General features: G+C 39.2%; 2 protein-coding genes across 13 annotated transcripts in view; both read right to left on the bottom strand.

Moving 5' to 3' along the window:
* Positions 1-11,685, bottom strand: part of kcnma1b (potassium large conductance calcium-activated channel, subfamily M, alpha member 1b) — a 110,009-nt gene extending 98,324 nt beyond the window's left edge. For all 11 annotated transcript variants that reach the window (XM_084135043.1, XM_084135049.1, XM_084135050.1 and 8 more), the window contains exon 1: positions 10,839-11,685. In XM_084135043.1, coding sequence (XP_083991169.1) covers positions 10,839-11,132 — 294 coding nt within the window. In that variant the 5' untranslated portion in view covers positions 11,133-11,685. The remainder of the gene's footprint in view (positions 1-10,838) is intronic.
* Positions 11,686-14,810: 3,125 nt separating this feature from the next.
* Positions 14,811-27,500, bottom strand: part of dlg5b.1 (discs, large homolog 5b, tandem duplicate 1) — a 42,415-nt gene continuing 29,725 nt past the window's right edge. For both annotated transcript variants that reach the window (XM_084135041.1, XM_084135042.1), the window contains exons 20-33: positions 27,246-27,326; positions 26,970-27,129; positions 25,146-25,308; positions 24,932-25,065; positions 23,716-23,850; positions 22,721-22,901; positions 21,101-21,249; positions 20,448-20,618; positions 19,643-19,839; positions 19,410-19,553; positions 18,577-18,704; positions 17,787-17,896; positions 16,032-16,141; positions 14,811-15,936 (exon numbers count right to left, since the gene is read on the bottom strand). In XM_084135041.1, the coding sequence (XP_083991167.1) occupies positions 15,833-15,936; positions 16,032-16,141; positions 17,787-17,896; positions 18,577-18,704; positions 19,410-19,553; positions 19,643-19,839; positions 20,448-20,618; positions 21,101-21,249; positions 22,721-22,901; positions 23,716-23,850; positions 24,932-25,065; positions 25,146-25,308; positions 26,970-27,129; positions 27,246-27,326 (1,967 nt within the window). In that variant the 3' untranslated portion in view covers positions 14,811-15,832. The remainder of the gene's footprint in view (positions 15,937-16,031; positions 16,142-17,786; positions 17,897-18,576; positions 18,705-19,409; positions 19,554-19,642; positions 19,840-20,447; positions 20,619-21,100; positions 21,250-22,720; positions 22,902-23,715; positions 23,851-24,931; positions 25,066-25,145; positions 25,309-26,969; positions 27,130-27,245; positions 27,327-27,500) is intronic.

Genomic DNA, 27,500 nt, shown 5'->3' with positions numbered 1-27,500 from the left:
GTCAAACGTTTCCTGTAGTTTTTCACCAGGTTTGCACACACTGCAGGAGGGATTTTGGCCCACTCCTCCACACAGATCTTCTCTAGATCAGTCAGGTTTCTGGGCTGTCGCTGAGAAACACGGAGTTTGAGCTCCCTCCAAAGATTCTCTATTGGGTTTAGGTCTGGAGACTGGCTAGGCCACGCCAGAACCTTGATATGCTTCTTACAGAGCCACTCCTTGGTTATCCTGGCTGTGTGCTTCGGGTCATTGTCATGTTGGAAGACCCAGCCTCGACCCATCTTCAATGCTCTAACTGAGGGAAGGAGGTTGTTCCCCAAAATCTCGCAATACATGGCCCCGGTCATCCTCTCCTTAATACAGTGCAGTCGCCCTGTCCCATGTGCAGAAAAACACCCCCAAAGCATGATGCTACCACCCCCATGCTTCACAGTAGAGATGGTGTTCTTGGGATGGTACTCATCATTCTTCTTCCTCCAAACACGTTTAGTGGAATTATGACCAAAAAGTTCTATTTTGGTCTCATCTGACCACATGGCTTTCGCCCATGACTCCTCTGGATCATCCAAATGGTCATTGGCAAACTTAAGACGGGTCTTGACATGTGCTGGTTTAAGCAGGGGAACCTTCCGTGCCATGCATGATTTCAAACCATGACGTCTTAGTGTATTACCAACAGTAACCTTGGAAACGGTGGTCCCAGCTCTTTTCAGGTCATTGACCAGCTCCTCCCGTGTAGTTCTGGGCTGATTTCTCACCTTTCTTAGGATCATTGAGACCCCACGAGGTGAGATCTTGCATGGAGCCCCAGTCCGAGGGAGATTGACAGTCATGTTTAGCTTCTTCCATTTTCTAATGATTGCTCCAACAGTGGACCTTTTTTCACCAAGCTGCTTGGCAATTTCCCCGTAGCCCTTTCCAGCCTTGTGGAGGTGTACAATTTTGTCTCTAGTGTCTTTGGACAGCTCTTTGGTCTTGGCCATGTTAGTAGTTGGATTCTTACTGATTGTATGGGGTGGACAGGTGTCTTTATGCAACTAACGACCTCAAACAGGTGCATCTAATTTAGGATAATAAATGGAGTGGAGGTGGACATTTTAAAGGCAGACTAACAGGTCTTTGAGGGTCAGAATTCTAGCTGATAGACAGGTGTTCAAATACTTATTTGCAGCTGTATCATACAAATAAATAGTTAAAAAATCATATATTGTGATTTCTGGATTTTTTTTTTTTAGATTATGTCTCTCACAGTGGACATGCACCTACGATGACAATTTCAGACCCCTCCATGATTTCCAAGTGGGAGAACTTGCAAAATAGCAGGGTGTTCAAATACTTATTTTCCTCACTGTACGTAGGTAGATCTGAATCCATGTGATCACTCATGATCACTGTTATATATCATCATATCATCCAGCCATAAAACTTGTGTAGTTTTTCTCAGTGTTTATTTAAAAACATCCAATTATGCAGAATATACGATGGTAAATATTGAAATGATGAGCTGTCAATTCAATATAATATATTGGGTATTTTACACCAAAGTTAAGCCATCAATGGCTTCGGTAGTGTGTAAAAATACACCTCAGATTTCTTGTCAAATCTATTTTTACAGTGAATCTCAAAGCGTTTTAGGTGTGTTTTGTGTGTGTTTCGCGGCTGAAAACGAATGCTGTCGCTCAGTGTTCCTTACAACCAAGATCCAGTGATCATGAATATTGACATTCAGCCAGGAATTTAGTCAAATCAAATTTGAATATTATTTACATAAAGTAAATATAAATACAATATCTTCAGTAGATCTGAATCCATGTGATCACTCATATCAGTGTTATATCACTGTCGCTCAGTGTTTCTGTCACTCAGTGTGTGTGTGTAACCACAGTTTTACATGAGAAGCATTATCTGTATAACACTGCGAGTTGAGGTTATTTTTGTTGTTATGATGCTGCCTTTGGGCCAGTTCACACAGAGCTGGTTTCCCCAGTCCACTGGGCTTCAGTGTTTTTCAGTGTCGACACACACTAGACGGGTGCCTTAAACCGTTGTGTTTGCGTCTTTTAAAACACAGCGCTCATTAAAAAAATTGCAAAACCACACTAGCCACGTTTCCATTACCCTTTAAATTGCGCAAATTGAAAATACGCCCAATGGAAAGACGTCAGTTTCGCAAAAACTCCCATTTATCGCAAAAAAGTTTTTACGCTCACATGAGGAGGTTTTTCAGGCAATTCGAAAAAGGAATATTTCGCAAAACTGCAATGGAAACAGTGTTTGCGCATTTACAGGTCACCTGACGTAGACGACGCGGTGTGTTTGGACAGAATACGAGACAGAGCTCTTTATTAAACTCATAAAGACAAAAGAATTACAGGAATAATGGATTCTAAACCTCAAATAAATGCCACGATCAAGACCTCGAAGCAGATCTGAGGGAGAAACACCCAGAAACTCCTCATATGTGCCGCTCACAAGTATAATAAGGGTCGTTTCTTACCATTAATGCTTGGAAAACACACATACATCTCCTTCCATTAATAATAATGGCCAGTGCAGTGGCTGGGATATAGTACATAAACCCACCAACGTCCATTGCAATGGTTTTTGGAATGATTTTACTTATCGCGAAAGGAAGTTTTAGTCATTTCGCAATAGTTTTTTGTCGACATTTAGAAAAGAAAAAAAAAAGAAAAAAAAAAACGCAAAAGTTTTGCGCAAATCTGTAATGGAAACGCGCCTACTGATGAATGACCCCTTAGAAGGTAGCTATGTAGGCTGCTTACTACACTACTTACTACACTACATGCAGTCATTTATAATGGGGCTTTTCGGGAACAAATCTACAAATGGTTTATAATAATTAAGTTACATTATTATTAGGGCTGCACAATATATCGTTTTAGCATTGATATCCATGTACGCATCCATGAGAGTCACATATAGTCAAGTATAGGGATCGTTGATCCGTGATTCCCGGTTCGGAACGCATGTGATTCACGGAGTAATTGCAAAGTTTAACCATCATAAAATGAAAATGTGTCCTTTGCATGTGTTTTTTGCATGCGATTTATAATGCGTATCAATGCTTTAATTATGCGCGAGCAAAACTAATTAGTAAACACCAGAATCCTGTTGAACATCAGAATGCAATCAGCATTACCCCATCTGACGGAGACTGAGACCAGACTGTGGATTTCTATTTCCAGATCAGATTGTGTGTGTGACGCCTGTAGATTCTGCATGTAAATGTGTTTGTGGTGAATAAAAAAACACACTGCCGATCACACACTCTGACAGGTGTGTGTGTGTGGTCTTTGGAAAAGCACAATTACATAAGGGGATATTTCCCAGCTCAATAATGAATATGCCGCCTGTTGCTTAGCAACAAGCATCTGAATCACGCACACTATAGGAGAGTGACATGGCAGATTGAATGAGGAAGAAGCATGTATGAAAACAGAGTAAGTGAGAAAAGATGGACGGATCGAGTGGTTCAGCTAATGCTACGTTCACTGGATCGGCCAGATGTAATATAAACATGTTCGACAAGTATTAAGTGGATAGTTCACCCAAATAAATGTACATTCTGTCATCATTTACTGGCCCTCAAGTCACTGCGATTCTGTGTGACTTTCTTCTGTGGAACATAAAAGAAGGTATTTTGAATGGCAATGTTGTTTTGGACCCCATTGAAAAGCAATGTCTTCTTTTGTGTTCTGAAAAAGATAAAGTTATCCACCGTATTCCTGCGCCCCATGATGCTTTGCGCGAATTATGGGTGTAACTTCCGTTAAGCTGTCAACAATCAGTGAAACGCTCGCTTTATGAACGCAATACGTTAAAGAAGTGTCACAATGAGACGACATTAATCTACTCACCATTCAACCATTGAACATTAAAAGGAAATTTAAAAGTGTAAAAGCATCAACAAGGTACTTTCAACAGATCAAATAACCCCAAAAGCACGAGTCTTTGGTTATCACTGTTGTAATATCTGTATATATCTGTATTATGTAACTTATGTTGCCTTAATCAAAAATGTTCATTAACTTCAGCATTAAGTGATACTATTTCAAAGTGATTTCCGTCATTTTGTCAGATTATAAATTGCATTTACCTGTGAAAACAAACCTGGAAAGAGACGTGAGGATTTGAGGAGAATAACGAGAGATTCTTCGTGCATTCCTGTGAATTATTAATGGAATACATCGTAAATTAAATCCGGGAGAACAGACCACAGATGTGCAGGACATGTTGGCCTTTTTCATACTTTTACAGCGGATTGCAAAGGGAAAAAGAAAATAATCACGAGGAAAAGAAAGTAAAGACCTCTTGCCATAGATATTCTTGTTATAACATGTCATGTTAAAATACCAAGTGTAACATTATTCTCATGATGTCTGAAAATAAATCATGAAGGGAAATTGACAGTCAAACTGACGGATCCGCTTTAATTGTAGGGCAACCTTATGATTTGAAATGATTCGTTTCAGCCTTTTTGAATGGAAGTTCCCCAAACCGGAAGTGCCTCCCATAATTCAACACGCAGTGAGATCATCAGGAATAAGGTCTGGAATAATATGAGGGCAAGTAATAATATCAGAATTATAATTTTTGGGTGAACTGTCACTTTAAGAACAGTGGACGTGTGGATGATGAAGAACCATGCGGCTCATATTTAACTTAGAAATCAATCGAAATATTATAGAAATTATATTTTGAATAGATAAAACGAATCACAAATATAACAACGTTTTGGGGATTTTGGGGAAGCAAATTACCCTGGTAATCCAGAGTTCTTGCGAGAGCACAAGTTGAATTTGCTCAGCGAGTTACTCTGGCGTCGAGTAATGATGCTCATTAAATATGCCCCTCGATCTGAGCTGCACCAATCACATCGGGTTATCTGATATAGGCGGGCCAGAGGCGAGCTAAAGATGACGACAGCGCTGTGACGTCCAAGTCATTAGTAAACATTGCAAGATGGCTCTGGATGAACACCAGTTGTTTGAAACGGCTTTGGCCGCTACAATGAACGAGTTAGACTTGGCTTTTTATCTAAAAGAGGAACAGAAGACGCCGCTTGAATCGTTCCTTTGCAAGAAGGACGTTTTTGCTGTTTTGCCGACCGGATACGGTAGGAGTATAATCAGAGAATGTCTAATAAGGTTAGCTCCGCTGGTAGCTGGGGTTTATTGTTGTGATTGGTCGTAGTGTTATCCAATCGCGTGCAGCGAGATCTTCAAATGCACGCTTGGTGCCGCCCCTCGAGCTGGCCGAGTTTCATTAGTCGACGCCAGACCATTAATCTTTTAGATTTAGGTCTAGATTTCCAGGCTAGAAGCAAATGCAAAGTTTAAAGAAAATTACTGATCCCATGACTGAATTCAGGACACATCCTTTAATAACTGTCTCCATCCAAAAGTTGGGAATTTAACTTGTACACAAAATTGAAATATGGCATAAAACATCTGCACATGAATCAGCGTTTCCTTCCCATGTGTTCAAGAGAACAAAACCGTCACTTCCTGGGAAATTGAAGCAAGTTATCAGTGATAAAAATGGAAGTTGCTGCAATCAGGGAAGAAACTGTGGCTCTTCTTTCCTACAATAAATGAGTTTCGTCTCAGAGCGTCAGATGAAACGTAATAAACGCTGTCATGTGATCTTGCGTTCGGATGCTGGTGTTTGGGAACGCAATCGTGTGAGACAGTTTACAAAATCATTCTGATTTCAGGCTTTTCCGAACGATGCTGCGATGCGATTGGTCCACTAGTTAGTCCAGTTATCCAATCACAGCCTCTGGTGAGGAAAAGTCATGCGAGTTTTGTGTTGCACATTGAGGGCTTTATTAGGTAAATGTGTTTCCATCATAGTTCATGCACGTTTTCTTATCGGATAAAAAAAAATATCTGCCTCAGTTGAGTGCATACTCAAATGCGCATTTTTGGAATTTCTTGCCGTTGGTTTTGGCTGTTTCCATCCTGCATTTTTGAATGCGATATTCCAAAATTCGCATAAAAAAAATAGGTGGATGGGTTGAAACATAGCTAATGTCGGTAGCACTTTATTATCCTGTCCTGTTTGTCATGTACATACTATGTACTTATAGTATTTGTATTAACAAGGTACTATCCCTGAACCTACTCCTAAACACCTAAACATAACCTCATATATACAATGTCTGGTATAGCCTATATTTGACGTCACAATTCAGAACAGTCACAAGGCGCGTTTCCATTACAGATTTGCGCAAAACTTTAGTGATTTTTTTTAAATGTCGACAAAATACTATTGCGAAATGACAGCGTTTCCATTAACCGATGTTATGCGACTAAATCTTCCTCTCGCGATAAGTAAAATCATTCCAAAAACCATGGCATCGGACGTTGGTGGGTTTATGTACTATATCCCAGCCACTGCACTGGCCATTATTATTAATGGAAGGAGACGTATGTGTGTTTTCCAAGCATTAACGGTAAGGAACGACCCTTATTATACTTGTGAGCGGCACATATAGGCCTGTCGCGATAGTCAATAAATCAATTAATCGCACGATAAAAAAAAAAACGAGCTCGCTAATTTTTCCGGCCGCGATAATTCCATTTGCATGCTTGTTTGTTTTCCTCGTCTCTCTCTCTACCAAAGAGACTGGATGACCACTCTCGGTTCCTTAGCGTATAGGAGGAGTGAACTCTCTTGTCAGTCACATGGTCTTTGTATGGGAAAGCGCCGGCGGGACTGCTTGCAGCGACTGCCGGGAGAGAGAGAAGACGCTAGTTGTGAGTTGGAGGGGAAAAAAAGAAAAAGATGGAATTGGTTTCAAAGCCAAACGCGACAGCGAGCCCGATCTCATGAAAATGCGTATCTATACCACGAATGTTATTTCTCGTGCCATTTATACGCCAAAAAATTTTTGCGTGCATATGATACGCACTTTATGGCGTGTAATACGCACGCACTCCTCAACCCTAATCCTAACCAAGTATTTTCAGTGCGTAGCATAGGCCTACACGCAATAAAGTGCGTCTCCGTCTTCCCGACAGTACACAATCACTCGGGCATTTAGTCGACAAAGTAACAGGAGGACAGTGCAAAATGGTGTGATATGGCCTGTTGAGGCTTTTTTTGTTTTTTTTTGTTTACAAAGGTCCTAACCGGCAGTTTTGCCTGTTATGGAATGTATCACTATTTATGCCTAATGTCTAAAGCCTAATGTTTGATATTTTTTGAAGTGCAATGTTGTTTACATCCATTTTATTTATTTAACAGACATTTATTTTGTTAACAGACACTGAGAGTCCATTGCTTTTATTGTTTTTGGTTGTTTTGTTCATTTTTTGTGGATATTTAAAATGTTTTCCGTTTTCAATGTTTAATATTCTTTAGAAATAAAAGTTTATAGATCTTTGAAAAGGTGTACCTGCATTATTATGCCATTATCATTATATTAGATGAAAATGGTCTCAGAACGACAATATTATCGTTTATCGCAATAATTTCTTGGACAATTTATCGTCCAGCAAAATTTGTTATCGTGACAGGCCTAGGCACATATGAGGAGTTTCTGGGTGTTTCTCCCTCAGATCTGCTTCGAGGTCTTGATCGTGGCATTTATTTGAGGTTTAGAATCCATTATTCCTGTAATTCTTCTGTCTTTTATGAGCTCTGTCTCGTATTCTGTCCAAACACACCGCGTCATCTGCGTCAGGTGACCTGTAAATGCGCAAACACTGTTTCCATAGCAGTTTTGCGAAATATTTCTTTTTTGAATTGCCTGAAAAACCCCCTCATGTGAGCGTAAAAACTTTTTTGCGATAAATGGGAGTTTTTGCGAAATTGACGTGTTTGGCGTGATTGGGCGTATCTTCAATTCGCAATTTCAATTTGCGCAATTTGAAGGGTAATGGAAACACGGCTACACATGATTCATTCACACCAAGACAAGGAACATGTATTAAGAAAATACGCAGAGTTAATAAATATTGATATCATGTTGACTTTTAATAGATCAGTTCAGAGTCGTGTGTTTCAGTGGAACGGAGAAAAAGGCTTCCTGAAACCTCTTGCAGAATGAACACAACTATGTTTGACAGGCCTGTAATGAAAGCAACAGCTGTGGTGTGTGTGTGTGTGTGGTGGGTGGTGTGTGTGTGTGTGGGCAGACTACACAATGGCAGTAAAAACTCAACCTATTCCTGACCACTGGCTCCACGTCAAACATGGGAAAAGACGCAAGCAAAGCTCTTGTACGTCTCTGCTAACAGAACAGACTCTCTTCTCTCTCTGTGTTCCTATCAAACCCCCAGCATTCCTGCAGCTACAGGTGTGAATGCACGACAGGTTATACTCAAATAGATTGCTTAAAAATCACTCATTAGTCTTCAGTAATTGTTTAGACAGAGCAACAAACAAAACAAGAACATTGTCAAGTTCATAAAATCGCAGTGTGTGTTCCTGAACCGTTCAGTTCCTGAAACTGTTTCTAATATCTAAAGTCAACATGAAATCAAAACAGAGCCTTTTTCCTACTGTGTAACGGCGGATGTCATTACAAAGAAACAAAAGTTTGTTTTTCCACCTCTGAAAAGACTTTTTGTTCTAGCCGATAGCATCAATGACTATTATCTTTATTTATATATCAAATGCAGACACTTTTCACCATCCAATCAATTGCACATAGATAAAATCAAGTGCCGCCCTGCATTATTTTCTAACAAATATCCATTATGGATGTAAACTGGGTTGTGAAAACAGTGTTTCATGTTGATTTTATCTCTTGCAGCTGCTGGTGGACAAAAAAATACACTTTTCCAGGAACAAATGTCTGGCAACTGCCTAGAAATCCTTTAGAATGACTAGCAAACACAGCTTTCAATCTTGTCTTTTCTAATGACATAAGACCTGAACAAACCCCTTCAGGCTTCAAGACTTTTTTGTTCACATTGCGTTTTACAATTTGGTGAGTAAAAAAATACATTTACAAGCACACAATTGGCAGACACTTCAATCCAGAGCGACTTCTAGTGCATTCATATATTTTAATAGCTTGTGTCAAGACCTCCAAAAGCTGAGCTAGAAGAAATAAAGGACATCAGTGAATTATTTTTCATACATTATTAAATTAAATGTGCTTGACGTCCACTCATTCTTCATTCTGACTGTTTCCCACTTTAAAATAATAGCAAAGAGATGGTAACTCTGAAGCAGCACAAATATGATGTAGTGTCACGAATGAAAACTCTTGTATTTGAGCCTCTTCTTTCTTTATGAGGTGATTTTAAACACTATTGAAGGAGAAACGCGTGATGAGCACTTCTTTGACATGTCTAAAACATATATTAGGGGTTCTAGCACGAAGCGTAGCGTAGCCTATTGTTAGAATTTCCAAGGATCAGCATTCTCCCCTAAAAGTGATTGCGAAGTCCAAACTGTAAGTCGTAGAGACTTGAAACTTTGAGGGATTGTACTACCAAAGTCCCATTAAACAAGTAATTTCACTCGGCGGCCATCTTTGAAGCTCCTCTCTTTGAAACGCATCTTTTTGAATGGGGAAACATCCAATTCATGCAGTGACTCGATGACTTTACCAATTGGTGATTGGCTCTCACTTAGAAGGCGGGACTTATTCCGCCATATTGAGCATTGCACTTTTACCCATTCAAAGCAATACGAGTGACGAGTCTTGTGTTATTCTATAGTCTTTGGTAGTACTCACACCGTCTCCAACGTCACCAAGGCTTGCCCCAGTCGGCCTGACGGGGGTGCTACAGCTATCAAAAGTACGTAATGGCTCATAACTCCTAAATCGTTTATTTTTTTAACCTACTTTTGCGGACTAGTACAAGGTTTTTCACCCCATCGTAAGCAAACTAGTGCAGAAAGATTCTCTGGAGTCTGAGTGTCATAATTATAAAATAAAAGTCGAAATTTCTATTGACGTCCACGATGGTACGCCAAAATGTTCGAAGTGGCCATGGCCACTTTTACAAAAACAGATATCCATCTTGAACAGAATGAAATCATTTCTCCAAACTCGGTACACCCATGTATGGGCTCGGTCTGTGGTCGCGTGAAAAAGGACGCAGCGCCTGGCCACTTGGTGGCGCTGTAAAATAAAAAATACAGAAATTTGTGAGAAATTTTAAAGAAATCAAGTTTTTCACATGCGTAAAGGGTTGTATTTCATGGGAATTTTCACACAAGTGGTAGAACTCCTCGTTCTGAGCAACTTTGCCTCTAGGACCACCGCTGTCAATCGAGTCGTTCGTTAAATATTGGAAATTATACATTTAAAAACCTACTTTCGCAAAAATAGTCCAAGGTTTTTGGCTCAACCTCGATAACTATTAAAAAGCTTTAAATCTACTATATTTCCTTAGTAAATTGCCTGTTTTGGCTGTAAATTATGTTTTCCATCTATGATCCAAGTGGCTACATGCTTGCTAAATAAATACAAATATGCTTAAAGGCCTTAAAGTGCTTGAACCCCAAACATTGCAGCTAGCAGGTAGACTATTTATAATTGTATTTTTATTGTGTGAAGTAACTGATGTCGGTTGACTGTCACCAGACCGTTAAAATTTGAACCATAAGGGCGGGAACCAACTGCAGGGCTGTAACTGAAAATAACTCAACGACATAAAAAATGACCCAACAAATTTTTATATAACCCAATAATATGTGGTTGGGGTAATAAAAAACACACCATTGTTTTTAAACCAGTTTGTCTGCAAATGTGTTTGTCTTCAGTTCAGATAACAAGGGTTTTTAGATCCTGAGTGATAACATCTGTGAAGGCTGCCCAAACTTTTGACCCAGAAACAGGTGTCATTTACCTTCTTTTTCCCCTTGCAGTGGCAGCACACCCTCCACAGGTACTTGAGAGTCCTCCACAGCAGGATGATGAAGAGACCCCCAAAGAAAGTGACCATGGAGGAGGCGAGGAAAGCCCACCACATCCGCTGGCCGTTCACAGGGTCACAGGGCACGTCGGAGGTGTACGGGATGATCACATCCATCTTCCGAACCGAGGACGGACCCGCTTTTGAATGCTCGATTGGATAGGTCATTACTGTGGAGAGCTGCTTCTCATCACCGTCGTTATCTTCATCTTCTTCAGTGGGGAGCATCGAGCGTCTTTCTGTTGATTTCAGCGCCCCACACCTGATGATCAGCCATGTTGGTCAGGGCGGACACCCCGCGAGTGTGTGCCCGTGTGCGCGCACTCTCCTCCCGCTACGCTCTCCGCTCTCGCCCGCTCTTCGGTTCTCCACTAACGCGCAGTTGAAAAGTCGTCCTCAAAACGCACTACTCCTCTAAAAGCGTCGGTGCGTCTTTAAACGAGGTCGTGCTGGGGATATTTAATCATGAAATAAAAAAATATAAAAAAACATTCCCACGATTTAAAGCCTGCGTGACCGTCTAACGCTGATCTCCCGTGCGCTTTCTGATGATGGACAGACTGCGGTCTAATCACCTCGCGCTCATTCGGTAACGTGTTGCGTTCAGCTCCGGTCTATTCATTCGGCGAGTTCAGGGCAGATTTACAGGTACCGGAGTCCGGAGGGCGGAGTCAGTCGGTCTGATGCCCGTCAAAACGTCTCCAAAACCCAGCGAATAGTCCAAACATCCATCAGTCGCTCCTATTTTACAGACATCTGTCGAGCTTCAAAAAAATATCGTGGGCGAATTATGTGAGGGGGTGGGCGATTAAATACTGGTTAAATATTCAAAACGCTTCAGTCACCATAAAAAGTACGATTTCAAGTTAGTCAGAGCGCTAAATTGGCACGAGCGAAGCGCTTTAGCCCGAGAACGTAACCATGGCAACAGTGTTACGACGAGTGGTGTATCGAGAAGAAAAAAACACATGCAAATCTGCTCTCATTGTTTATCAAATTATTATGGACGTACACAACACAAATGTAATCACAAAACATTGCGCTTTAGTTTAAAATGTCTTTAACATAGTTAAATAAACATTTGTGATGCGCGAGACCAACTGGAAAAGTAGCGTGGAAGTTATTAATTCACGCACTGTCTACAGTAACTTACCGATCAAAAGTTTGGAAAATTACTGTTTTTAATCTTTTTGAGAGAAGTCTCTTATGCTCATCAAACCTGCATTTATTTGATCAGGAAAAAAACAGTACTATTGTGAAATATTACAATTTTAAATAATGGTTTTCTATTTGAATATATTTTATATTTCATAATTTATTCCTGTGATCAAAGCTGAATTTTCAGCATCATTACTCCAGTCTTCAGTGTCACATGATCCTTCAGAAATCACTCCAATATGATGATTTATTATCAATGTTGGAAACAGTTGTGTTGCTTAATTTAACTTTTTTCAGGATTCATTATTTTGTACCAATAAACACTACCGTTCAAAAGTTTGGGGTCAGAAACTTGTTTTTTTAAACTTGTCTAACACTATTACTATCACTTTTTATCAATTTAACATCCTTGTTGAATAAAAGTATTAATGATTTTAATTTTTTTTTTTTTAAAAGAAAGAAAACAAATTTCTGACCCCAAACTTTTGACCGGTACTGTATACACACACACACACACACACACTTTTAAAATCACCATACTTTTCCCCCATTTTTTATATTGAAATGTGGCATAGTGGTACATATCTATGCCTTTAAAATTAAGAGCGTTGACATGTTTGTTACAAATATTCATTTGTCAATCAATAATCAGTTGTTTTTCATTGTTAACGTCATTTATATTGCACCCCCCATAATTCTCAGCAAACACAGAACGTGGTTCCCATATGGTTCCCTTTTGTTGAATCTAATGTCAATAAACATTAGCTGGATTCACACCCTCGTAACCACAGTATGGTATTTTCAAGGATAGTGTGGTTATTGGTTAACATAGTAAAGGTTTCACATCATGAATACATGAGTTATTGCACACCACCAGACCTGCGTGCGTCTTAAATGTATTACTTTTCAGATTTTATTCCATATATGCCCGTCATTGAAGAGTTTCTCCATCTGAATCCACACACTTCTGGCGAAGTAAAGCAAAATCAGGAATCTGTTGGAAAAAAAACCTAATATTCCACACAAGGACGCAAATATATTTACAAAAGCTCACTGGAAAAGTTACTAAAAATAAAAGTGAGATATGAAAAAACAAAAAGTACATTTGCATCAACATGAGCTCTTTTGCATGAAAACAAATCATCTTCATTCTGCCATCTGATATTTTCATCATCCAGAAATAATATTTCACCTGATACTTGATGTTTATATAACCCTCATGATGATGATCACACTGAAGGAGGATATGACGCCATCTGGTGACTCCTCACAGGAACTTCAAAACATATTATCCCAAATTTGCACCATGAAAACACCACAGATTGTAGACTTTTATAGAATTTTCAATTGCTTATGACGTCGCTATGAACTGAAAACATACAGACTCAAATTACTCTGCCAAAAGAAGAAATTACATTTAAACAACCATGCTTAATTTAGACTTTATTAATGTAACAATTACAAAATCATGTTTTTGTCATAGGATTCTTTAATGTGGCAGTACCAATGTGTTATACAATTATAATACATAATGGAAAACTATTTTAAATGGAATTACGTGGGTTTGTTTCCAGCTACAAACACAGACACCAGAGTTATGATGAACATGACGTGATGTTGAAGCAGCTAAACCAGGCGACTCATTTCATTGGTCATCGGGGGTCAGAAAGGAAGTGATGTCACTGTGGCTAAAGTAAACAGGAAGACTAGTGTAGTACCAAAGCTCTGAGTTTCACTACAGAGAGGATTAACTAACTATTCCTGAACGAGGATCGCTCAATCTCGCGTCAGGGATTAATAAAGTAGGTTTGTGTCCAGCTTTCCGTTGAACTCAAGTGCAAAATACAGGCAAAGCAGAGGAAACCCTTTGGCACATGTGTTTCTGAAGAGGAGAGGAGCTTTAGGATACAAGCACTATCAAGCCGACAAAACACATTTAAATTAGAGTTAAAAAACGAACTGGACCGTAAAAATAATCAGAGCATATAGTAAAAATGATCATGCAGCAGATTATTGCATCGCTCATTTAAATAAAAAATAAAAAAGTACACTTACAAGCAAATGAAATAAAGAAACTGCTACATTGAAGTTTAAAGGAATGGTTCACCCGAAAATGCCTGTCGTTTCAAAGCCCGACGTTCCCGCTGCTTCTTTTCTTTACGAATGCTGTCGAACATCACGAACTCGTGCACTTTATCCTGATTCATGACAGCTTTGAGTGAGAAAACTATGGAAGCTTGTTTCCGCCACAGAATAAAACATTTTAAAAGATAATTGCGACTTTTTATCGCGCAATTCTGACTTTATTTCTCAGAATTGCGAGATATAAAGTCAGAATTGCGAGATATAAAGTCAGAATTGCGAGATATAAAGTCAGAATTGCGTGAAATAAAGTCGAAATTGCGTGTTATAAAGTCAGAATTGCGTGAAATAAAGTCAGAATTGCGTGAAAAAGTCGAAATTGCGTGTTATAAAGTCAGAATTGCGTGAAATAAAGTCGAAATTGCGTGTTATAAAGTCAGAATTGCGTGTTATAAAGTCAGAATTGCATGATATATAGTCGGGATTGCGTCTTATAAAGTCAGAATTCTGACTTTTTTTCTCGCAATTGCGACTTTATATCATGCAATTCTGACTTTATAAAACATAATTGCGAGTTTATATCTCGCAATTCTGACATCTTTTCTCACAATTGTGAGATATAAAGTCCAATTCTAAGGGAAAAAAATATATATATATTTTTTTTTTACCTCAGAATTGTTTATATCTCACAATTCTGACTTTATAACATGCAATTGCGACGTTATATCATGCAACTCTGACTTTATATCTCCCAATTGCGCATTATAAAGTCAGAATTGCATGATATAAAGTCGCAATTGCGAGAAAAAAAGTCAGAATTCTGACTTTATAAGACGCAATCCCAACTATATTTCACGCAATTCTGACTTTATATCTCTGAATTCTGACTTTATAACACGCAATTGTGACTTTATTTCACGCAATTCTGAGAAATAAAGTCAGAATTGCGAGATGTAAAGTCACAATTGTGAGATAAAAAGTCGCAATTATCTTTTAAAATGTTTTATTCTGTGGCGGACCGAAAAAAACCCATAAAAAAAAAGCTTCCATAAAAAACCCCTCTCGGCTTTTAAAACGCATTATTTTCTGGAGCTTCTGCGCTGTTTTGAGGATTTCCAGCGCGTCTGCTTTGAGCGTGTGCAAAAGAGCCGCTCGAACATCCCGCTAAACATCTGCACTGACAGAAGGTTCAGGTGAACGAATCCTTTAACACAGCGATCAGAAAACACATGAACAGTCAGTATTTTTAACCGTAAAGTTGAGCGTCTGTGTCGAACTAGCTTGGATCGGACAGATGCGTGAAGTTAAACGTTCAAGTAACATGTAACAACTCTGTAAACATGAAGAACTACATGAAAGCCCTCATAAATTAGTGTTACCACAGAGAAAACATGATATTGCTGCTCGCTCACGTCGCAAACGACACTAACTGATGTGATCGTCGCCTGAGAGTTTGTTCAGGGCTGGGCCACAACTAATAAACTGCGATATTTACAGAAAATTACAAAAGGGACATTTATGAGCATTCTGCGAGTTATGATGCAAACTAATCCTCCAATCAGATGACCAAATAATATATAATATTAAACGCTTAATATTGAATGAGAGCCCAGCCCTACAGCAGTGGAGTGTTGAACCAGTGTGAGATTGAGTTATTGTGAAAGATGTGTGTGTTGATCTGCCTCTCTTCACGTGCTCCCGTCAGGAATCCACAGGACTTTGTTCTGCTCCTGGTCCACGATGGCCATGATCTGAGTGCATATGTTGGACAGACTGCCGGCCTGGACGACACCTGCATCAGAACAGCACCAACACAAGTCACACACCGACACGTCGTCGTCACATGTGCGTCAAACGTGGAAATGCGTGTGTGTGTGTGTCTCAGACCTGTGAAGTATTTGCTGTAGTCTTGTTCGATCCTCTGCGCCGACTCAAACTGCTCTTTGGAATGTTTTTGTGACACTTTGTCCCGCAGATACACGGGGTCTTTCTGCTCCCTGAGTCAACAACACACACACACACACACACTGAATACAGATACACAACTATTGCCAAACCGCACACTAGTCAAACGCATTTGAAAGCACAGCTGATGATTGCTAGAGGGGTCGTACAGATTCGGTCAAATGAAATTCAAGGACTTTTCAAGCACTACTTTTGTGGATTTCAAGGACTTCAATCAGCACTTATCAAACAATATCTTTATTATTTTTACTCAAATTACATATATGGGCCATTCTACAGAATTGGTGCAAACTACTGTCCCACAACCAAAAAACACACTTAAAAAGCATTTAAGTGATCAAATTTTAGATGCTTACAAAGATCCTTCTATTATCTATTGAATCCCACAATAATATTTAAAATATCAGTAAGCTTAATATATATAAAATCATCATTTATTGGGTACTTTCAATTGGGAGGTGGCTGTCCCGAACCCTAACGCCTAAATTTCAACTTGTGAAAATAATATTGAAATGTTTATTTTTTTCCATTGTTGTTTTTAAAAATATCTTTTTGATTTCTTTTAAAAAGTGAAGTTTAAAAAAAAAACACATTTATTTTATATTTTATATGATATATGATTAACTTCATGCCTTTTACAAAGAAAGATTGGATTCAAAATACAACAAATCTTATAAATTACACTTGAAATATTGTTAAAATTGTAAAAGTTATTGATTTACCTGTGAAAACTTCTTTTTTTAAAATAGCAAAAAATATATTGACAAGGTAAATGTAAACAAAATATTAATAGGTCAATATAAGCCTTCTTTTTAAATGATTTATTAATGTGTTTCGGTAGTGACAAATTTGGGGAGAGGAAAAATATTTCCAAAACTTTCTGAAAATACAATATGATAATTAACTGCGCAATTACTAGAAATGTATATCTTGGATATTATACAATTTGCATACATACAAAATTTGTGGAAAAAGACACATTTTTTTTCAAGACGTTTCCAACTCTGACTTTGAACCAATTCTGTAGAATGGCCCAGATACGGTCTCTGGTGTGTCACTTCATAGAGATCAGTCCATTGACCAGCGCTGTCAGGAATGGGAAATCCCCGTAACCATTGAAAGGATATTAAAACTGATTTTTTTCCATGAATATATGATTGACCTGAAGAATGAAAGTTGTGTTATATACTCATCATAAACTTAATATCATGCGAAATAGCTCTATATCTCAGACGGACTGCAGCGTTAATTTTGAAAGTTTTGTATTATATTTTTTCTAAAAAAATTCAAGCTCCTCTTCAGAAATATGGCTGTTTTCAAAGATTTTCCAGAACTTAAATTTCAAAAAGACAAATTCAAACACTTTAAGCACCGTGTACGAACCCTGCTAGGAGTCGCTATTGCAGTAATCAATGATTCATTGAGCTCAGTGTGGCTTTAGTAGAGCGACTCATCAGACTGATTCAAATTGAGTCGTTTTCATAAAGAACCGACTCGATAGAGTCACGCAGTAAAGAATCAGACATTGTGTTGTCAATGCAATATAAAGATGCAATGTCATTGAATGTGACGAGATACATTAATACTGCATAATCAGGGGAAAAACAGACGTTCAGGATGAATTCGAGATGAGCATTTGTCCAGCAAGCATCTAAAGGCAGACGTGACGTCACTTACTTGATCTGCTTGGCGTTTCTGTACCGTATGAATATGACGATGGGGTAAATGTTGACGACGTGCAGGCGCTCGATGGCGTGAGGAGCGATGTCCAGCAGACAGTGACACTCCTGAGACACAGAGAGAGACAGCGTGACCTCAGCAGAGAGACGGTGAACAATGACAATGCTTCCAGTGGTAAATATGATGAGCTTTAGGATATTACTATATACTATATCTATTTTACAATACCATTACATTTATTCTATTTTTATAATATATTGTAGAGAGAGAGAATAAAAATATTAATAATATTTTATTTATTAATATATTTACTATACACTACATGCATTGCAGCTACATTAACTAGCATATTGTTTCATTGTATCATATTACATACATATATACACACACATTTATTATATTGTGTATGTGCAAATACTGTATATTTAGTAAATATTTATTTTAACTAATAAAATACAATTTTAAAGAATTGGTTTAGAACCATTAAGATTTCTTTGGTATTGAAACGTTGATTTCATGACAAATTTCCTAATTTTTTACTGTTTTGTTACATTTGTCATTTATATATATTTATTAGTTTATCAGATACTTTTCATGCAATGTATTAATTTCTTCTTCTCAATGTTTCCAGATGTTTGAGTTTTCTCATGATGCTCAGAGGTGATTCTCCTGTTAAATTAGTCCATAATACGCTTCTTTGTCTTTAAGCAAAACATAACATATTGCTGAAATCAGTTCAGATTGAGACGGACTGAAACCGACAGGACCCGAGTCTGAGGTCTCTCACCTTCTCTGTGATCTCTTTAATGGAGGCCACAGTGGTGACGTCGAAGTGTCCGCTCCTGCGCTTGTAATCGATGAAGAGACAGTCTTTGACGCCGCGCTCAATGGCCTGCTGGGTCGCCTTCATCCCCTCTGAACAACACCAAGAGCGAGTGACAAAGAATATGATGAACCGGCAAACGTGAGAACTCCTGGTAAAGTTGCAGTGAGTGTTTTAAAGGGGTCATGACATTACATTGTGCTTTGATCTTTGACATACAAGAGGTCTGTGTACCATAAAAAAACATCCGGCAAGTTTCTTAGCTTTCTTTCAAGCTCCAAAAACGTCTTGTTTGGATATTGCGGGATTTGTGTGTCTGGATGGTTTATTTTAATGGCGTCCCGGAGCACGGTGGAGGATTATATGTTTGTTCGGAGCATTTGACAGTGTTGTAAACGAGGCACAGTCTGATGACGGATGAAGCAGCGACTGTAGCGGATCTGACAGAAGCTGCATCACTAACCATAATGATTTCATAATGCTTCGTCTGTAAATGACGGCTTTATGTGGATAATGTTTCCAGAACACTTACTCGCTTGCAATAGTGAGTCGCCGTTGATACCGTTTCCTATCTAATGACTTTAGCCAATCAGAACAGTGGCCGTTTTTTCCTGACACGCCTTAAAAAACAATCGTTTCAGACAGAGGGTTGAAAATCATGTATATTTGCTTTTGTGCAAAAAACTTTATTAACATTATAAGTGAACCTCAAGGAACATATTAAAATGATTTAAAAAAAAATCTATGTCATGACCTCTTTAAATTGACATTACGTGTCAGATGTGAGTAGATCTCACCGGGTAAACAGCGGCAGTATTTCCCAGGAGCCTCTCTGAGCAGCATGTCTTTGATTGGCTCAACAAGAGGTCCCAGTATCAACACCGGCCTGCGATTGGCCGATTCCACTTTCTGCACGCGCTGATAGGCCGGACTTACACAGTCTGAACACACACCATCACATAAAATGAGAAATGAAGTTTTGAAACGTGAAGTTTTAGCGCTACAGAGCTACATGTGTGTTGTTGCTCACCCTCCATGAACAGCACTGAGTCTGTGCTGACGGTGTCTAACGCAGGAGCATCACGGGCGTCTTTAGAGCTGCTGCGTTTGTGTTTGAGTTTACGCCGAAAGAACGACCGGCGCGCCGCGGCTGAGAGCGTTTTACCAGAACCGCTCTCGTCCTTACCGTCTGTGATGCTGTACCGCCGCTGGGAGTCTTGATCCATCCTACACACACACACACACACATATCTTATTAGATGCATACACACTTTATCATGTGCACTGAAGTTTTTAAAGTCCCCCTGTGGAGAAAATCCAGCTTTTACTGTTGTTTATGTGTCTATGTGGTGTTTTTAATATGCTTTAAGACAAACCATGTGTAAATTCATAAGTCGACACCATTGCTGAGTATTTCCTCCTTAAAACTGCAGTGAACCAAAGACAGTCTCAAAAACACGCTTTGAAATCGCTGGTGTTTCTGACGTCACAAACTACCTTGTAACCAATCAGATCAACGTGTGATCGTCAACCAGTGGATCTCTGAGCTGAGTGAGTGAGTGGAGGCGGGGCTCATTTGCATATTCATAGAACCGCACATACTAAATGAGGCGAGGGTGTCGAGTTACATTCAAGCTGCTGCATGAATTTTTTTCAAGGAAAAAATATTTAAATATGTAATTTTGGTGATCAAAGATGAGTTTTAAGGGATAAACTACAGGGGGGCTTTAAACAGCTTGAGTCAAGTATTAAAGAAAAATAAACTTTTCATGTTTAATTATAAATAATTAAATAAAAAACAGTGATTATTACATGAATATCACATGAAGACCTACATGCACTTGCTGGGCACATGTCCGCGCATCAGTTTCTGTGCGTTCTCGTCCAGTTGCCATGCCAACCAGTAGCCGAAATTCCCCCTGGGCAGTGTGTCGTCCACGTAGAGAATATCATCCTTCTTGAAACTCAACTCCTGCTCTAAATCACCAACATGGTCAAATAAAGCCCTGAAAGACAAACAGATGAAGAGTAAGAATATGCAAAACATCATGCAACCATATAGATGATATAATGTATATATAAATCCTTTTTTTTTTCAGTATATATCTTAATATTTACCTATTTGCTCTGATTGATTTCAGTCAGAGGAACCAACAGTTATTGTGGTCAGTAAATATTTATATGTGACAGGAAGGGTTATTATCATTCACTAAAAATAATACATGTGGGGATTTCACGATGTGGCCTTTATGAAACTTAATGTTTAGTTAATTTATCGTTCAAAGGAAACGGTCTGATCAGAAATCACATGATTAACCCAGACAGGGTCATGAAGAAAATAAATATGCAAACATTTTCTAAGAAGGACAAAATTATTGTGCAGTTTAATGTCATCATACACAAATATCTGACCACAAAATGCAACAAGTGACCAATCAGAATCAAGGATGATTGATTCTATATTCCATTCAAAGCTTCAGTCCGTTACCTGATGTAAAAACCGTCTCCTGGTGCGTCTTTGACCCTCCTGAAGTGTTCGGGTCGGTTCTGGACTCGGAGGACGACGTTCTCCGCGGGTTTCAGGATCTCCAGGTACACCTCCTCAGCAGTCTTATTCTTCAGACTTACTGAGTTACACTGCAAACAGGAAATGACATCACAACAGGGAACCGTATAGTAGAGGCCGCCTAGTGCTGGGCGGAATGACCAAAAATCAGAGGTATGAAATGTTTCTAAATTATACCGGTTTTACCGTATATGACGGTATTATTTTTTTTTCAAGCATGACTGGGTGTTAACCACATTTTCTACTGATCGAGAGGGGAAATACTGCAGTAGATTGACCACACCAAGGTCCAAACCAAAGTTCATGTTTTGATACATTGTATACATTTGGTTAGTTTTGGTTTGGTTTCACATTATAATTATGCGAGCGCACTAAAGCACTTTACATGACGTACTCGCGTCCTGTCGTCATCATCTGTGTGGGCTGCATCTTGACATTGATTGGTTTGTAAACAGACGTGCGTCTGACGTCAGCGTGTTGTCAATTCGGCGGGAAACTTTGACAATAATGAATGAACAGACGCATATCGTTGCCACTATACTGTTATTATTACGGCATTACTCCCTGCAGCTCCAGCTATACTCGAGGCTAGCTCACATTCGCCAAATGAACGTCCTCGTTGTGCGAACATTTTATCGTCGCCGGCAGGACAAGTGTGTGTGTGTGTGTGTGTGTGTGTGTGTGTGTGCGCGCTGGAAGAAACGCTGTGGGCAGGACTGACAGATCTGCACATAAATATTCTTCTTCAGTGGTTTAGGCGACGCGGGAACCAACGGAACTTCCTGTAAATGTTCTGAAAGTCCGAACCATACAGAAAATGCGTTCACACTAGAAACGAACCAAACCTTTGTTCAGTTTGATCCGGACCGAGACTTCCTCTTTTCATCGGACCAAATTTGGTCTGTTTGATCCGGATCGTGGTCTGGGGGAGGGTTCACACCTGTAATTTTGATTCGGATCAAACTGAAAAGTCCGAAAATCCAGACCAAACAAGGCAGGTGTGAAAGGGCCCTTAGAATGCACTAATTTACCGTCACGAGTGAATATTGTGGAAAGATTCCACACTATTATTTATACAGGTTTGCAAGGCTGTTTACAGAGAGGTGCCAGCAGGAGGCGGTTTAGGAACGGCAGAAATATCAGGCTAATATCAAAGATTAAATGAAAATAACATCTAAACTTTTCTAAAGTCAGACAGTGTCATATAAAAACACCCGCGCCGCGTTTCGACTTTGAAACGTGCAGTGCTCATTCAACGCTGTCAAAGCCTTTTGGAAAATCTATTTGTGGCGGGCTGTGTTGATATTGTGTACCAATGTATGGGAAACACTCTAATATAATTTTACAGTTATCAATTATAGTTTAACCTCTCCATCTTCACCGTCCGCGCCTGCGTTCGCAACGTTGTTTAAGCGGCATGCACTGGTATTATGGTATATAAAAAATTCATATCATAACAAAATAAACACCGGTATTCGGTATGAACCGGTACACCGCCCAGCACTAAGGCCAGCTCAAATGTGTGTGATGTCTCTTCCGTACCTCCAGTATCAGGTCTCCGGGCTGCAGGCCGTCGGCTCCTCGAGCAGGACCGTCCTCTTCTACGCCCTCAACAAACACCCCGGTCAGGTTTCCTCCGCAGATCTTCAACCCCGGGTCCACCTGAGTCTTCCTCAGCACCACCTGCCTCGGCTCCGCATGTTTCCTGCCCTCACTCCGATCCCTGGCCAATCACAGAGCAGACGGTGCAGTTAAACCAATCAGAGCAGTGGACGTGTTCACAGCACAGACTGTAAAAAAAGATGGACGACGCCCCTTCACTCTCTTCCACTGGTGAAAAGTGAAGCCGCCAAAGTCCTAATATGGAGCTGACGTCTTGCGCAGATTTGGGACCCGATTCTGCGCATTAGTGAACGTGAAGTGGAGTCGCGATACCAAGGTCCCGCCCTCACTCACACACACACACACACGAACGTGAAGTGGAGTCGCGATATCAAGGCCCCGCCCTCACCCACACACACACACACGTGAAGTGGAGTCGCGATATCAAGGTCCTCACTCTCGCAGAAACTGTTAGCACGAAGTTTACTGTGTGAAATAAACAGTTATGGACATGTAGAAATTAAAGCTGAAGCTCCAATCTCCTCCCGAAAATCCGAAAAAAAGTCAGTTGGTGCTGTCTTTTAGAGAAGCTGTCAATCACAGCTGTCAATCATGACGTCACATTCCTGTTTTTATAGCATCAAATAACTAAGACCAAACTTATTTAAAAAAACGAACACTTAAACTTACATCAGCGTGGTAAAAACTACCTAAAATGACAGAAAATATCTTTGAAAAAAAATGTATTTGATTGTTTAATGTTTAATGTATTTGATCATGTCCCATTAGACTTCATGGGGAGGGCGAGGTTTATGAGCTATACTGGGACAGGCCACCGGGGGGCGATCGAGGCGCTTTGGCTTCATTTTTCAGCACTTGTGCAGCACACTTGGTTCACACTGATGACAGCGATAGAAAAATAATGCGTTTATTACCTGTCGGCGCTGTGAGGGCTGGATGTGGGCGTGGCCTGTTTGGAGGGCGGAGTCACGGTGCCCTCGTCCTGTTCGCTGAGCGTCTCGGGGGTCCCGGGTGTGGAGTGAGAGCTTATGGACGACTCCATCCGGGAGCTGGCAGCAATGGTTGACATGTAAAAGTATTAATCAATTCAATTCAATTCAATTCACATTTATTTGTATAGCTAGCAAAAAATGCATTAATTTAAACAATGTAATAATTACAGGCAGAAACAATAAGCTCATTGAAGTAATGAATATTATGTCATGACTACTTTCAAAACTCCTGCTAAACAGCTTAGGATTGGGCGATATGATATATGAAATATTTAACCCTGTAATACAGCCTAGTACCGTATTGTTCAGAATATAAGACGACCCTGATTATAAGACGACCCTGATTATAAGACCACCCACCTTTTTCAAGATGTACCTTTTGGAAAAAGGTTTTTAGGTTTTATGAAGAAAAATCTTTATTTGGAAATAACCGTCATATTTAAATTTTTGTATTGAAAGTATGGTAAACACTGGTAATATGTACCAACGATCACATTTAAAAATGACATACCATAAAAATAATCTGTAGTCCATCTGAATTAGGCCTATATAACAATTAGGCTATCCATCTCATAGTGAAAACCAAGATATATACTCTAATTGAAATCTACACATGCAAATAGATAAAGTGCTCTAAAAGATACAGTTAAAAGTGTATTTTGGATGTTTTCTCTCCACTAAACACTTTATGAAAAGCACAAAATCAAAAATGTTTTGAAATGTGGGTACCGTCTTAACGTTTTAAAATCATTTGGCGCCACCTATTGTTGCGGGTGTATTATTGAAATGTAAAAGTCTAGACCCTGAATATAAGAACAGCCTGGTTTTTTTTCAGATGTATATCCAAGTTAAAAAACATCGTCTTATATTTGGAACAATACGGTATATAGCAAATCAACTGCTTGATTGCTTGTATCACAAAATGTAAACTATATTATCGCCCAGCTCTAATCTGCTAAATTCAACTATAAGGCATGAAGATATTAATATTAGTAACAAGCTTTTCTGTAAAGCTGCTTTGAAACCATATAGTGGAAAGCGCTATACAAATAAATTTGACTTGCCATGTCAGGATTGTGAAGCACCACAGAGTCACGTGTGTGTGTGTGTGTGTGTGTGTGTGTGTGTGTGTGTGTACCTAGAGCGAGAGTGATTGCCCAGTTGGTACATGTGTGGGTTGTACTGTGCCAGTATGGTGATGATGTCACACTGCTGCCCAATGATGAGTCTCGCCTGCTGCTCCGTGGCGTTCCTGAGATTAATGCCGTTAAACTAAAGAGAGACAAAAGGAGAGATTCACATGTTTTCCATTTCAAAGGAAGCTCTTTATTTCTATGCGTTTTCTAACCCACCTCGAGCAGCTGATCTCCAAACTCCAGGTGGTGCTGTTGAGCAATGCTGCCCCCCGTTACCTTGGAAACAAAAATCCCGCCATTCTCCCCGCCCACGATGGAGATGCCCAGAGGCTCCGCCCCTTTGGGGATAGTGACACATCGTGGCTCTTCTATGTACGGCCTGAAACGCCAAAACACACAATATGGGCTTCATATTGAAGAATATCGACCAAAAAAATCGAATCTACACACACACACACGTGTATTAACTGCCATGTTCAGATATGTATATGATAAAAGTTGCTGTATGATCTACCAAAATTTCAAAAGTTCTTAATCTGTGACATTCTGCCAAACAGAAAATAATTCTGACTGGTTCTTAGTGTATAAAAAGCTACAGGCGTGATTTCAAAGCGATTAAAACATCTGCCAAATGCAAGTGTAAATGCAATATTAAACTTATATTATTAATATTAAGCTCTATAGGGTATGCTATACATTATGTGCAAAAATGGTTAATATAAAAACATTACATTCTACACAAAAAACAACTGCTTGCCACAGATTTAAGATTAAAATCACTCAATAAAAAAAATTACAATAATCCATTTACTGTTACTGCTCTCATAAAATATAATTACATGCATTACATTTTAAACCTACATTTAACATGCTTGTCCCGCAGCAACTCAATCTGTGCATGTTCAGGTGCGTTTTCTACATAGAAATGTGCTTTTCACAAACATGTGATTAATCGCTAATAATAATAATAATAGTCCATAATTATTTTAATTATCAATTCTTATCAGTTTTATTGATCAGTTGTCACAGATAAATGTCACAGATGTTTTGGATTGAGCGCTCCTTTAAATAGCATGCATTTAAAGAGACATGGCATAGAAAGAAAAGCAAATCGCATCAGATAAATTCACTTAAACAGCAAAAACTGAGCCGAAACATAGTTTGTTTGTTGTTTTTGTGTTCTCACTGCGTAGTGGACAAACCTCAGGATCCGTAAAGACGCAAACCACGATCTCTGAGCTCGCGAGAGCTTCAGGTTAGACCTGTTACGCAACGCACATCTGGAGCAGGAGGAAGAGAAAGGAGAGAAGTGGGGCAGAAGAACAGACAGACTAGAAAGGAGTCAAGCAGAACTGAGATAAATATAGACTGAGAGGAAGACAGGATGAAGAGGAGGAGAACGGCCCAAACTACTGAATGCCCGTGACAGGCTGTAAGATGAGGACAAAAGCAACACATTTACTCACCCTCGTGTTTTTATAGAGCTGTGTGATATTGTTACTTCAGTGAAACTCAAAAGAGCTTCTGTGAATGGGTATGAAGTGAATAACAACTTAAAATGTAAGACTGTTTCTAACATATATCGACTTCAAGTCATATGGACTATTATTATGATCCTTTTATGTCCTTTTTGTTGTATTGAAATGAATTATGTGAGATTTTTGTGAGAATTTTCATGAGGTCACGTGAGCAAATGACAGAACATAATTTTTTTTAATATTTCTATTTCTACCTGTCCCTTGCAAAAGGTGACAAACCTTCAGGTGCATGCTAATAATAATTACTATTTTTTAAATATTTTTATTTCTATTAAATGATAAAAAATAAACCAATAAAGAAATACATTGTTATAATAATACTGTGAAATAAAAAAACTCTGCATTTATTAATAATAATAATAATAATGTGTTTTTTTTGTCCTTTTTGTAGTTACTATGAACCGTTGTATTGAAAAAAATGTATGTGAGATTTTTCAGAGATTTTAATGAGGGTGAGTAAATGATGACAGAACATTAATTTTTAAGATATTTCTAATTCTACCTGTCCCTTCTCCTGTCTATTGGCACAGGGCTGACTGACAGCCTGGTGTGGGCGGAGATGGAGCCCTGTGATTGGCTGCTGGTGAAGGAGGCGGCGTCCAGAGGAGAAAGGGGCGGAGTTACGAGACTCGGGCTGCTGCAGTCAGAGTGAGATAGTGATCCTGAAACACAACAGCAAAAAAACTTCACAAAGTCCGTAATGTTTTGATTTGTACTGTTATGTGTACATCCACCCATGCAACAGCACAGGAAGTGTGTTGAGGACATGTAATGTTACCTCTATCAGAGCCGTGAACGGATCGAGCGTAGCGAGGGGTGGAGGGAATCTTAATGCGCTGCTCGCGGTACTGGGACAAACCTACACACAATTACATCATCACAATTACATCATCATCAACTGTTATTGACCACAGACTTGAGATGACCAATCACAGATTGCATATTTTAGACTGTGATTGTCAATCTCAGATGTTTGATTAATCAATGAAGATCTTATATTTCCAATTATGATTTGAAATTGTCAACATGTGTG

The sequence above is a fragment of the Abramis brama genome, assembly GCF_963993115.1.
Source record: "Abramis brama genome assembly, chromosome: 14".
In the NCBI taxonomy this organism is placed as follows: Eukaryota; Metazoa; Chordata; class Actinopteri; order Cypriniformes; family Leuciscidae; genus Abramis; species Abramis brama.
The sequence above is the reverse complement of the archived record's forward strand: the minus strand, read 5'-3'. Positions and strand labels throughout refer to the sequence as shown.